Here is a 13,705-nt window from a genome sequence, read left to right on the forward strand (position 1 = left end):
GGGTGATGTGGGGGTGAAGGAACAAAAGGGGGGCGATATGGGGGTGATGGAGCGAGAAGTTTTGGGGACACTTTTGAGACTTTTTCGTACAGCGAATCGCTGTATATCTGTCGTACAAAAACATCAGATCTCTCGCTATTAGTGGATTGAATTATGTTTTCAGTGGTCATTACATTTAAGTGTCTTGAATAAATAAGATAATAATGAAATACATGTATCACGAAGTTTGGGAATAAAGTGACGGGTGGCACCAAAATTTTTCACACAGTTGAGATATGGGAAAAAGACTGGAAATAAATTATTTGCATCAATATGTCCTGATGACAATTTTAAAGAAAACAAAAAAAGGGTTTGCATAAATTGAAGAATTATTTCCTATGTTGTGATTGAGAGGTTATGTTGGAGGAGCGGGGCGATGACAACTTCCTCATTGGCTCAAGGGGACGATTTGTTCAAAAAGGTTAAGAACCACTGCTTTAAATCACCTTAAATGGTGATATTTGGTGTTAAAAGGAGGTAAGAAGACAGAGGGTTCATGTATCCTACTATGTAGTGTGTATATATTAGGAGGGAATCCCAGGACCAGAATCAGCAGTGGATGTAGGATGTCAACATCTCCTAAGGAGACCAGGGCTGGTGTAAATGATGGTCAACAGTCATTTTGGTTTAATGGACAAATGTCCTTTTGACACAGGCAACATCGGCAGATAATTATCATTATGTAAACAATCTTCCTTTTCTCATAACATTCTGGAAGACTTTACGCTCGACTTTATCACTTGCCAATGCATGAGATGCAATGCATTTGAATCCTGTAGATAAATCATTCCCTTCCCTATGCATGCTGTTGATTTCTCGTCCTTCAGGATGGAAAAGTTGAAGATGCCATGACCTATCTTGCTTTTCTAGTTTGTTTTGCGAACGCACGAAGCTACTTTTTACTTGGTTAGGCCGCTGATATATTTAGCTGGGGTCCATTCTGTTCCATCTGCCAATAACTCTCTACACAGTAGCCTTTTTCAATGTGGGTTGAGTCCATATGGGATTGCTGAAGGCGGTGCTGAATTTGGAACTCTGGGAGGTGCGATCCCAAACATCTGGAAATTGAGGAAAGATGTTTTATAGAAACTTGGTTTTCCAAAAGACAAGAGTGTTCTTGTTCTCCAGGTGGACTTGCTCCAACCCAAGATCTTCCATGGAATAAAAACCCAAGGAGCACGGCAGAGATTATCCAACTATTACATCTCCCAGTTTGTCATCTTCTATAGTCTGGATGGAGAGAATTGGAAGAGTTATAAAGGCAATTCTACCAGCTCTCAAATGGTAATTACTTTTTAGCGATTCTCCTGTAATCAGAGAACGGATTGTTTGTAAATGTACTAATACAGTTGAGAATGCAAACTATCATTTCATGCTGAAAGGCATGTTTAAGATGGTCAAGCCATCAATAAAAGCAGCAGTACCCTTCAGACATGTTGAGACTGCAAATCTTTAAACTGGCTACCTGCAGAATTGAAGTTTAAAGCTGGTTTCCACCTGACGATTGCAATAATAATTAATTTAATACATCCGGGATGGAAAAGGCTGCATTACATCTGATATTGCAGTTGTCAGATAATTCTTCAATCTGCGAAGTAGCCTCAAGCCGAAACATTATAGCTGGGGTAGAAAAAAAAGCTAAATAGGATTACTTGTGCCTGGGAAAGAATGAGAGAATAGCTATGTTCCTGTCTTTCTTAACCACTACAAAAATAGAACAGATCAAGAAAATAACATAGTGATTTGAATACTTGGCATACGCCTCGAAGGAATCCGGTGTTTATTAACACAGAATGTGGACTTGCTTGGCACAGGACTTCAGGGCTCCATTTATACACGCTGATAAATGGGATGCGTACATGAATGACCAACAGGAGGTGGCAGTGCTTTATTTCTTCAACTGGTTTGTAAGTTTGTAATAAGATAGGCGCCACAATAAAACATCCGCCATGAAGATAGATGCATGTAATACTTTAACAGACTGGCAAAATTGATAACTCAGTAACAATCACAGCCTCAAGGTTCAATTAACAATTAACAATAAGCAAACCTTGATCGGGTTGGTTTGATCAGCAAAAGCTCCCTGGAACAACTCACGTTTTAGCATCTTCTGGAAAGAAGTCAAACTGGGGCAAATTATTTAGCTGAGCTTGGCTGAGGCTAAGTAGGGTCTGACCTGGTTAAGATTTGGATGGGCAGAAAAATATTGGGGCATAGGTTAGATTGGGAAGTCAAAAACTCAGTCCAGAGAAAGTGGTAGAAAAGCTCTTCCATGTTGCAACTAGGAAAATTACAGAGCCCTGTCCCTGAAGTGCTTTAGATTTGAGCTTGATTTCTAATAAACAAACTCAAAACAGATAGTAAGTCTAAGAAACAAGGAACATTTAGAAAGTTTGATGGTCCTCCAGTCCATCCTGGAGATGTTGAGGATGGAACCTGGATCAGGCTGTATGCAAACCAGGGTTTGGGTTTTTTTTTTTCCTCTGTTCAGTTGTGTCTCTTGGAGACTACCAAGATAAATCTCTGCAGTTTTCTTGGCAAGGTTTTCAGAACTGTTGGCCATTGCCTCCTTCCTAGGGCTGAGAGAAAGGGACTGGCCCAAGGAGACCAGCCATCAGGCGAAAGAAATCCAGGATTTCTGGAGCCAGGATTAAGTTCAAAAGAAGTACGAGTTCATTTCATGTTACCTGTACACAAGAATCTGAACTACTAATGATCAAGGCAACTTGGCACTAGATAAGAGTCAATGGAATTCAAGGGGAGCGGACTTAAATCTTTTGTGGGCAGGAAGTGAATCCAAATGGATGGCATGTTTGATCCCACCTTTAGGCTCAGCCTGATCATTAATACCACTTTACAATACCTTGGTAAGGCCACACTTGGAATACTGCATCTAGTTTTGGTCACCACGATGTAAAAAAGATGTTGAGACTCTAGAAAGAGTACAGAGAAAAGCAACAAAGATGATCAGGGGACTGGAGGCTAAAACATATAAGGAACAGTTGCTGGAATTGGGGATGTCCAGTTTAATGAAGAGAAGGACTGGGGTGACAGGATAGCAATGTTCCAATATCTCAGGGGCTGCCCCAACAAAGAGGGAGTCAAGCTATTCTCCAAAGCCCCTGAAGGCAGGACAAGAAGCAACGGATGGAAACTAATTAAAGAGAGAAGCAACCTAGAACTAAGGAGAAACTTCCTGACAGTTAGAACAATTAACCAGTGGAACAACCTGCCTCCAGAAGCTGTGAATGCTCCAACACTGGAAGTTTTTAAGAAGAAACAGGACAGCCATTTGTCCGAAATGGTATGGGTTACCTGCCTGAGCAGGGGGTTGGACTTGATGACCTCCAAGGTCCCTTCCAACTTTATCATCATCATCATCATCAATTACACCCACTAGACTCTGGGCCCAAACTCACAGTCTACCAGTTTCTAGCCTTGACTTAATTATTATACCAGATTGGCTCTGATGCAAACCAGATGTTTTTTCACTCTTTCCACTTATGATGAAGATAGATTGCTGTCTACCTCAGGGTGTGGATTTCACACAGAGCCCCTAGTAACAGCTCTTGTCTTCCCTTACATGCCTCGATGTCAATAGAGCTGCTTTTCCCTTCTTGCCTGCAGATATTCTTTGGAAACGTGGATGGAGTGAGCGTGAAAGACAATGCCTTCGACCCGCCCATTGTAGCCCGTTATCTCCGACTCCACCCCACGCACTTCAACTTTCGCAACACTTTGAGGATGGAGCTGCTCGGCTGTGACCTGAACAGTATGGAATGAGACCTTTCTTCCTTCTTCCATTCATAGGATGGTGGGATTGTTGAGGCAGTGGGATCTCAGAGACTAACAGGATGCACCTGGATCAGTGGTGGCGAACCTATGGCACGCGTGCCAGAGGCGGCACTCGGAGCCCTCTCTGTGGGCACACGCGCCGTCACCCCAGCCCCGCCTCCTCCCGCAGCCCCATCCTCACCAGCAGCTCCCCTGGAGGAGAGTCGCCCCTGGGCACAGCCCGCACAGAGCAGCGCAGCCAAGGACATAGTCGGCAACAGGGACAAGACTCCGCCCTTGTGCCCCATAGCGTGCAGATGATGCTGCGGGGAGTGGGCGGAGGACATGACTGCCATGGTGCTGCAGGGCTGCCTGGGCGATCTGCTGCAATGGGCCATGGAGGCGGTGCGTGGTCCTGCGGGTGGGCGGGGCAGGGAGTGGGTAGGGGCAGAGCAGGCAGGGTGGGAGGTGGAGCAGGGTGGGGAGACAGTTTTGGGGCACTCGGTCTCTAAAAGGTTCGCCACCACCAGATTGGGATCCAATCTGGGTCAGTCACTGGGACCAGAGGTTTTTTCTCTTCCTAGCGTTTGGACTTGTGCTGGAGCCCATGTCTCTCTCGCAGAGTGTGTGCTCTTCTGTGTAAGATATTTACATAATGCCTGTTGCATGTGGCTTTTTAGAGATTGATTGGGGTATTGATAGCTGGCTATTAAGTCGTTGGCTGTTGTTTGCTTGTGCTGCCCAGCCCTCGCCTTCTAAGTATTTGATAGGCTGGTGGTAAATCAGCACTCTGTTGACTGATGAGGTGCCTGTTTACTAGGCTTCAATCCCTTCCCTGGCTGTTTTTGTACCGGCTCGTCCAACTATCTTAGTAGCTGCAAAATTGAATGTAAGTCCTTCTTCGTTACAGTGTGAGGCTACCAATGAGTCTCCTTGTTTGACCGCTCGCTTGTCTTCTTGCAATCTGATGATTGGCTTCCTTCTGTCTGTCCTTGGAGGTCATCTAGTCCAACCCCCTGCTCAGGCAGGAAACCCTACACCATTTCGGACAAATGGCTGTCCAGTCTCTTTTTAAAAACTTCCAGTGTTGGAGTATTTACTGCTTCTGGAGGCAGGTTGTTCCACTGATTAATTGTTCTCATTGTCAGGAAGTTTCTCCTTAGTTCTAGGTTGCTTCTCTCCTTGATTAGTAATCAGTTCAGCCCCAGGCAAGCTTCTCTGGAAAGAAAGTCCCAAAGATGGAGTGTTAGTCAGGGGTACTAGATCCAGCTTGGTGCGAACGAAGAGACAGAGTCCAATTCTCTCTGAGTCACATGTTTATTCAGATCTGGACAAAGGTGGGTCTTCCCATAGGGCTGGGGAAAACCCTGAATGATTGATTTAACATGCTTTTATGCTGCACTTGGTTACATAAACAGGAAACCCAATGTCTGTATGATAGTAAAGAAGTTACTAAAATATCCGTGCCCCACATCCTATAGCAATAAGTATTTTGAGCAAACTTTATTTTAAGAACCTTCTGGGGTTTCTCTATCATCCTTCCCCACACACAGGACCTGTCCCTTTTATGTCAGCCATTTCAATATAAGAATCTTGATCATGTCAATACTGATCAACACAAACTCCACTGAAAAAAATCCTGTTTATGGTGGGGGCATTATCTGAAGGATCAACAGGTCCTCCTTGCAGGCGTGTTGCCCATCATATCACTGTCAACCAGGGCTTGTTCCCAGGATGAAGGCAACAAGGGTTCGGATCCAAAGCAGTTGGTATACAATGTATACAGCTGAATGCCATTCAAAGAATGAAGATCTGGCACAAGGGATAGAGGTAGAGAAAAGAGGCTACTGAAGCTAAATGGACAAGAGTGGACAATCATTTGACTGGGATGATATATAAAATCTCCTGCCTTAATCAAGTCTTGGACTAGAAGACCTCCAAGGTCCCTTCCAGCGCAATGATTCTATGTTCTAAATGTGGCTTACTAGATTTGTCTATTTTCTTTCCCTTTAGGCTGTTCCATGCCACTAGGACTAGAGACCAACTCCATTTCTAATGAACAGATTACCGCCTCCTCTTGGATTGACAATGCATTCGCTACTTGGTCTCCCTTTTTGGCCCGGCTCAATTTGAAAGGAAGAATAAATGCATGGAGACCAACGGTAAATCGGATGTCCATAACCGTGTTTTCCAAATGTGGCAGCTTTAAGATGGGTGGACTTCAACTCCCAAAATTCAATTCCCTTTTCTAAGCCCCAAAGCCTGTCGTTTCTCATTGTATACACTGTGTCTTCCTTTATTTTGGCTCCTTCCATTCCAACTGCAACGATGGCTTTGCATTTTCCACAGTTCTGCCCAACTAATTTGTACAGTCCCCTCTTGCCTATCTTTAAATGGGTCTTAAAAAGATGGCTCTCCTCTCCCAGATCTTGGATAAATATCCCGTTGGGCCTTTTTTCATGGGATGGGGCAACCATTTTGGGTGATTTGTTGCCTCCAGGTGTCCATTGCTCTTTTTATGTAATACAGGTCATCCTCGACATTCAGCCACAAATTGGGCCCAACATTTATGTTGCTAATCAAGACATGTGTTGAGTTTTATCCCATTTTTACAGCCTTCCTTGGCACAATTATTAAGTTGAATCGTTGCAGTTGTTAAGTTAGCAAGGTTGTTAATCTGGCTTCCCCCTTGACCTTGCTAGTCAGAAGGTCACAAAAGTGGATCACGTGACGCTGCAACCATCATAAATTGCCAAGCATCCGAATTTTGATGTGGCAATGGTTGTTAAGTGTGAAAAATGGTCACAAGTCACTTTTTTCACTGCTGTTGTTAACTGTGAACGGCCACTAAATGAACTTTCGTGAGTCAAGGATTACCTGCATTCTTTCAACGTCATCTGTGATCAATAAAAGAAATTAGGAAGTCTGAAACTTGGTTTTCCAAGGATGGAGCGATTGTAATTTCCATCTCTTTCCCAGGTTGACAGCACAGCAGAGTGGCTTCAAGTGAACTTTAAGAAGACGTTGCGGGTGACAGGACTAATAACTCAAGGTGCCAAGTCTGTCTTCACCCATATGTATGTAAAGGAGTTTACTCTTTCCAGCAGCATGGATGGAAAAAACTGGGCACCCGTTCTTCAACATGGGGAGAAACAGGTCGGTACCATGTCTGTGTAATTCATTCTTTCTTTATCCATGAAAAGGCCTGACAGAAAAGTGACAGTTACGATCCTCTCGTTTTTCAGGTTTTCCAGGGAAATCACGATTATTTCCAGCCCGTGATGAACTTTCTGGATGTCCCATTCTTTGCCAAATATCTGAGGATACACCCCCTCGTGTGGAACAAACACATTGCGCTGAGGATGGAGGTGTTGGGCTGTGACACCGAGCAGATGGACTAGTCAAGATGAAGCCCTCTTTGGCTTTTGCTGCAAACGCTCAAACGAGGAGGATCTTCCCCTGCACAGCCCACCCCAACAACACATTTATCATCATAAAATAAAACTTCAGTGACCTTCCTGTTTTTGAGAACGGTGTGAAGGGAAGTCTCTGCAAAATGTTGCAATAGTATAACACTGGGTATTTGTCGACTGCTGGTTTCGTTAGGATCGCATTTGGGAATTTATGAACGGCAATATATCTTCTCTTCCTCAGTTTGTGTCAGACTTCTTAGAGCAGTGGTTCTCAACCTGTGGGTCGGGACCCCATTTGGGGTCGAACGACCATTTCACGGGGGTCGCCAAACAACGCAGTCCGCCATTTTTTCCCCCTTTTCTTTAGCTGTGCTACTCCCTTTTATTCTATTGACTTTTGAAAGCCAATAGAAATGACTCTCTTGAATAGAGTCTAATTCTATTGGCTTTCAAAAGCCAATAGGAATTGTCCAGCCTGTCTCTGCCCTGCTGAGCCCACCAAAAGTCCCATTCTGCAAACGGTGCTGCATCAGTTGAGTAGTCCTCGACTTACGACTGGTTGGGGGTCACGGCATTAAAAAGGTTGAGAACCACTGTCTTAGAGCCAGGATAAATTAGCTGCATGAATTCCTATGATCGGCTTTACATTTTCAGCTGGTGGGAGGGAGGATTTGAAACGTGCACTTTCTCCCCCCCATCACTGTTCTCATGATGGTTCAATCAGTGGAGGTTTTTCAGAAGAAACTGGACAGCCACTTGTCTCAGATCAGGTACAGTTGCCTGCTTGAGCAGGGGGTTGGACTAGAGGACCTCCAAGGTCCCTTCCAGCTCTATTCTGATTGATGGATGGTCTTCCCTAAGATTCCACTGATATCAAAAAAAAGAGGAAAGCACCGTCAGCAACATCTACTGATTAAGGAAAAAGGAGGGGTTTTTTTTTTCCTTTTGGGGAAAAAAAGAGATCCTAATTATTTGCTAGCCTCCAACATTTTGAGGAAGCTAAAGAGAGTCCCTGAAAGCCTGATTAACCTGTACGAGGCCAAAGCATCTAGTCAACATGCCTTGAAGTGAACCATAGACGTATCCTTTTCTAGAACCAGCCTTGCTTTGATATTGGACTACAAACAGTCCTGTAGTTTGGGACGGATGGGAACTGTCATCTGTCAACCCAAGAGGCTGTTCAGTTGAAAAAAACTGTTTACTGCTTCTGTTTGAATCATCCCCACCTGTAGACATCTCCATATCTGAAGTGACTAAGCTACCAGTAAACTTCCGTCTGCTTCTAGCAACTGTCTAAAGGGAGATAGCTTATCTCCCCAATCTTGTTAAGCAAAATCCAGGTGGGTCCTTCAGATGTTAACCCAACTGCATATTCAGCATTTGCGTATCATTTGCTCGATGCAGACTTGGATGTAGCTGGAGAATACAGCCGTGTAATTAAAGAATGTTTATCTCATGAAGATCTGTACTTTCTCCTCTTGTTTTTCCTGACTGATGCTTCAGCACAAAGTCTCTGCAGTGGACTGAGTCAGCATTAATACTGATAATAATTAATTACCCAGTGAGGAGCCCCTTCCAGGGGGGAATCTTCCCCCGTAAGTTTTTAAGGCTTCCAAATGCAACTTCGGAATTATTCAGAAGAACTTGATTTATTGTTTTATTTCATGGGGGCTTCATCTTTCCAAATGTATTCTTTCCAAGATTACTGAATGGTTGCCAGTCCAAGGAACATCCCAAAGAGACAGGCAAGCAAAATTTGGAAAAGGATATAAGAGCCTTTGCTTGCACACAAGGAAGGCCAATCGTAAGAAAACCTAGGGAGCTTTGCATCATGGTTAAAGAGAGACAGGGAAGTTTTTACCAGGCAAGGGTTGCAAAACCAGGGTTCTACCACCAAAAAGGCCCGGCTCTTAATGAATAAAGGAGGGCTTTCCAAAGCCATCCCAGACCATCTGTCCGGCGTGAAGAATTGGGACCACATATCATTTCTATTCACAAAATTCTAGTCAATTAATGGTCAACTCTAAATTGGCACTACAGGCGATTCAGCAGAATTCAAGGTTAGACATAGACCATTTATGGGAATGTAATGACTCTAGGCTGCTGACTCGCTTGACTCCACCTCCAGGCTCTGCCTGCTCTTCTCCTACTCACCATGGTAGATTTCAGTGATTAGAAGTGTTCCTTCAGAAATAGCAAAGATATTTGACAGGCAACACCACCACCCCTGCCGCAGATGTCTCTGCATACGTACAGACATCCATGATAGCTTGATCCTGTGAATGTTGAAGATCCCTACTGCAACATGGGCTGAAATACAGTATTATGATCCCAACATATCTGAAACTGAAAGACACTGAGTTGAGGAAGGTTGTGTTACAGAGGTCTAAGTGACATCATAAAGGTTGCCAGGTTCCATGTGCACACAGTTGAAAGCCACACTAGGGCACACCTAGGCTTGGATCTGGAGTTTGTTGAAATTGGTCCTCTAGAAGGATTTCTAAACAGCATACTGGGTCCATAATTAGTCCCCGGAATATTGGATTAATGTTTTAGGACTGTGGAGACCGTTCTGATTTCTGATCATTTGTGAACTCTTTTGGTTCTCCTCTTTTGACTGGTTTTGAATGAATTTCCTGATTTGGCCTTTCCCCAACATTTGCAGTGTAGCAGATGTGCCTGTAAGTGTGTGTCCAAGAGACCGTTCTAACTGACATTACCTGTGTCTGATAAGCCATGGATGTCATGTGGCAAGAAATAGTCTGCTTCCAGGTGCTCTCGGTGGCTGTGTCTCCAGTCTGCGCCTGGGGTGTCCACAGAGCTCAGAAGATGCCCTCCGTCACCGTCTTCCGCAACCGGCTTAGAAGACACAGAATTAAAAATCAGCTTAGACAACACTCTATGCCTCTACAGGGGACCACAAGACCAGATGCTCTAAATCTGGGACACACGGTCCAACGTGAGTTTTTAAAATAGCCACATGATAGTTGGATGAGATGGCCTAACATGGAAGGAGATGTCTTCTCCAGCTGAGCTCAGGATGCTTAGAGTCACAAACTGGATAAAAGTTTACAAACATAACAATAATTCTGATTGAATTAAACTCCATGGTCAACTGAGCCCAGTATTCTCTCCCCAAATTACCAATCAGATACCAACATGCACCCCAAAGTTTTTCTTGCTTAAGTTCCCCAGTTAGACCTTTGATACTAAAATGGTAACACAACCTTATGACACACATTTTTCCAAATTGTTTGTCCAGTTCATTTTTGGTTATGCATTTTTCATCTCTTTGCCTCATCTCTGCCCCTTCCTCCCAGCTGCCTCTTGAGGAAGCTGGACAAAGAGTTGCTTGTTCTGAATATAAGTTTATATCTTAATGCAACTGAGATACAATAAACTGCCATTCAAGTTTGTTCTTGGTTCAGCAGTATACAAGTGCCATAAATGCATACCTACATACTGAAAAGGATAAGAGACGGAGGAGAAGCCTTTTGCCCCTCTTATATGCGAAAGGTTCATGTTTGTAAAAGGAGGAAGTATTCTTAGATCCCTTTCATAAGGAAAATGAAACTGTTCAGCACATCTAGTAAGCCAGCTAGCCGGTTACTAGCACTCAGTTGGTCAAAGTTTAGACAAAACTTTTCAGGGATGTGATTTAGTGAAAACATGAAAATGATTATTATGCTGGTAGGGGAGGGAAATTTGTCAAACCTGACAAATTTAAAATGTGTGGGCTTCAACTCTCAAAATTCCCCAGCCACCATTCTGGCAGCTGAAGTCCACACGTTTTAAAGTCCTCAAGTCTGAAAAACACTGATTTAAATGTAATGAAAGCTACACCGAACAATTAAGTCTAATTAATAAGATCTTTTCGTGAACACCTATTTTGTGTTTTCTTTTTCCCTCACAACGATCTGTCCTCTGGAAGTTTCCTGCCCTTTTTTACGTCATAAGGTTTAGAAATAAAGCAAAAACAGAACTTTTATAAACAGAACTTAATGTCTTTTGCCAGGAGTTTATCCTCAGTTCTTCACATTGCAGGAAGAAAAAAATGTGATGAAAAAGGTATTTTGTGTTCATTCTCCCAAAGGAAAACAGGAGCATGGTACAGTTCTGTCTCAGATGCTGAGGGATCTTCTTGGTTGACTCCATAGGTGTCCGCCGGTCCTGGTTGTCAGACTACCTGGATGATCTCTGGGCTCACGTCCTTCACTCCTTCCCTAGAGGAGCACTATATGCTTTCCCAGTTGTCTTTGTGGTCATGTTCCTGCTTTGCTGTGCCACGTAAGTGGGTCGTTTGGTGAAAGTCAGTTCTGGGGAATTGTAATTGGCTCCAGGTTCCAGTCTTGAAAGGAGGGTGAAGCTCTACAAATTAAACAAAGATTTTAGAAAATGAAGAATTAGGTGTCACTCATTTGCACAGCAGGCTCGATTAAATTCCTTTAAAGTCTTGAAGACACACCCATTGTTGGAGAGGGAGTGGCAAAAACTGGGGGTGGAGTTAAGAGAGGAATCAGCCTAGAATCTCCATGTCACCACAAGCAAACTCAGTCCAACTTCCCTTGAATTTTCTTGACCCTTATCTAACCCAAGTAGATGTTAATCAGTTACTTGAGAAGATTCTCGTGCATAGGTTTTTAAAAATAAATCAGTTTAATTGGACCTTCACACGCAGACCTGATCTTTCATGCCTAACACCCATCTATTTATATTAGGCTTTCCCTACTCTATTGTTCTCCAGATTCTCCACTTCTTCTAACCACTACAGAAGCTGTAGAGTCCCCATTTGGAAAGTAACAGACTGGAGAAAATTGCTCTGGAGAGCAACATGCTAGGCCTTCATTTGCTGCAAACTGTAGCAAGAAAGTCTTGTTACTCTTGGGAGAACTCCTGCCTACTCTGCTGAGCAAGGTCTGCACTATGCCCCAGTCTGTTCTAAGGGTGTCATGCCACTCCTTGCTGAAGTCTTCTGTTGCACCAAACCACAGATGTTTCTCTAAGCTGGGCATGTAATAACTCAGCTGTTTCAAGATGGCCTGGCGTGACCTTCCTCAATTATACCATCTCATTGTGCAAGAAGTCAGACGTCTTTGGAAAATAAAGGGGGGAAGGGCAACCCAAGCTGGCTTTTTTCAGTGGCCAGATTTAAATAGCACAGGCGACCCAACAGGAAGGATCGTTCAGCTGAAAGCTGGTTTGAAAATATATCTATAAAAATTCCAGGGCGGGAGACAGACATAACATCTCCAATGTCAACAAGACTACAAGGAAGCCTGATAACTCACATCATGCTTGGTTTAAAAGCTTTTTGTGCTATTACCTGTGAGTAATAGGTTTGAAATAGGCCAAACGCCATCAACAACACTTCTCTTTCTTTCTTTCTTTCTTTCTTTCTTTCTTTCTTTCTTTCTTTCTTTCTTTTTTCTGTCTTTTTTAGCATATAATTTTATTCAAAGTTTCAAAAACAAAGAACTATTGCAAACTAATATAGAGTGAGGAAGAGGAAAATAAATCAAAGAGAGAGCTAAAAGGACAAGAAAGGGTGACTGAAAAGTAAAAACAATATTTAAGAATTAAGCCCTAGCAAAAATTCTCCAAAACTCTGCTAAGAAAATGTAGAGGCAGTTCCCATGTGACTTAAAAGTAATTTAAGTCCTTATTTATATCGATATATATTTATTTATATTATTTCTATTCTTGTCTCTTCTCAGTCTTCTTCTGGACTGAAATACAGCTTCTTGAAGGAATCAGTGATTTGCTGGCCACCTTCTGAAGACTTTTGAAGGTGCAAAATATTGTCCTATAAGTCCATGAAAATCCTTGGTTGCCATCTACAACCTTGTCTGATAACTTCACAAACAAGCCAACCTTTGCTATTATCTTGGAAAGAAATTAAGACCGTCTGAATAAAAATAACCCTAGCATTGCATCACCTTGGTTCCCATAGTTGAAGAACAGGGCAGTCAAATGCAAAGAGCTTCATTTACAAGGTCCTGAAAAACTGGGTTTTTACAGGGCAACCCACAGCAATTCCAGTGTGTGTCTTGTGGTTTTGTTTTTTTCTTCATTAGGTTCCTTCAGGATTACAGCATGTAAATCCCTCAACTGCGAAACAACAGCTGTAGTTGCCTCAGTTTCACAAAGGCTTCCAGGCAATTATTTCATTGTGCAATTTGCTCTGATTCCTTTGTGGGATTTCACAAGGCGGCCCAGATCTGGTCTTCCGCACCGATAATTTTGCTTCCCCTGGAAAATTCATTCGCCAGAGAAAGAGGGATGAGTTGCAGATATCAGACATCTGTCCTTTGCTAATGTCGAAGCTCTGCCGCTTGCAGCCCAATGCACCCTGGCTGTTCAGGGTCTGTGACTAAGCAACGGTTTGCTTAACCATCCCTCTGAAAGAACAGAGTTGGCCAGGTCCATTGGAGGCCCTAAGCTATAGTTTACAAACGACCCAAGTTGCTTACTCTTGGCCT

General features: G+C 43.2%; 1 protein-coding gene across 2 annotated transcripts in view; it reads left to right on the plus strand.

Moving 5' to 3' along the window:
- F8 (coagulation factor VIII) overlaps positions 1–7,344 on the plus strand; it is a 38,076-nt gene extending 30,732 nt beyond the window's left edge. For both annotated transcript variants that reach the window (XM_039331382.1, XM_039331392.1), the window contains exons 22-26: positions 1,168–1,323; positions 3,667–3,811; positions 5,827–5,975; positions 6,793–6,969; positions 7,059–7,344. In XM_039331382.1, the coding sequence (XP_039187316.1) occupies positions 1,168–1,323; positions 3,667–3,811; positions 5,827–5,975; positions 6,793–6,969; positions 7,059–7,214 (783 nt within the window). In that variant the 3' untranslated portion in view covers positions 7,215–7,344. The remainder of the gene's footprint in view (positions 1–1,167; positions 1,324–3,666; positions 3,812–5,826; positions 5,976–6,792; positions 6,970–7,058) is intronic.
- The last annotated feature ends 6,361 nt before the right edge of the window (positions 7,345–13,705 follow it).

This window comes from Crotalus tigris, unplaced genomic scaffold, assembly GCF_016545835.1.
Source record: "Crotalus tigris isolate CLP2741 ecotype Arizona unplaced genomic scaffold, ASM1654583v1 scf7180000017622.5263843, whole genome shotgun sequence".
NCBI lineage: Eukaryota > Metazoa > Chordata > Lepidosauria > Squamata > Viperidae > Crotalus > Crotalus tigris.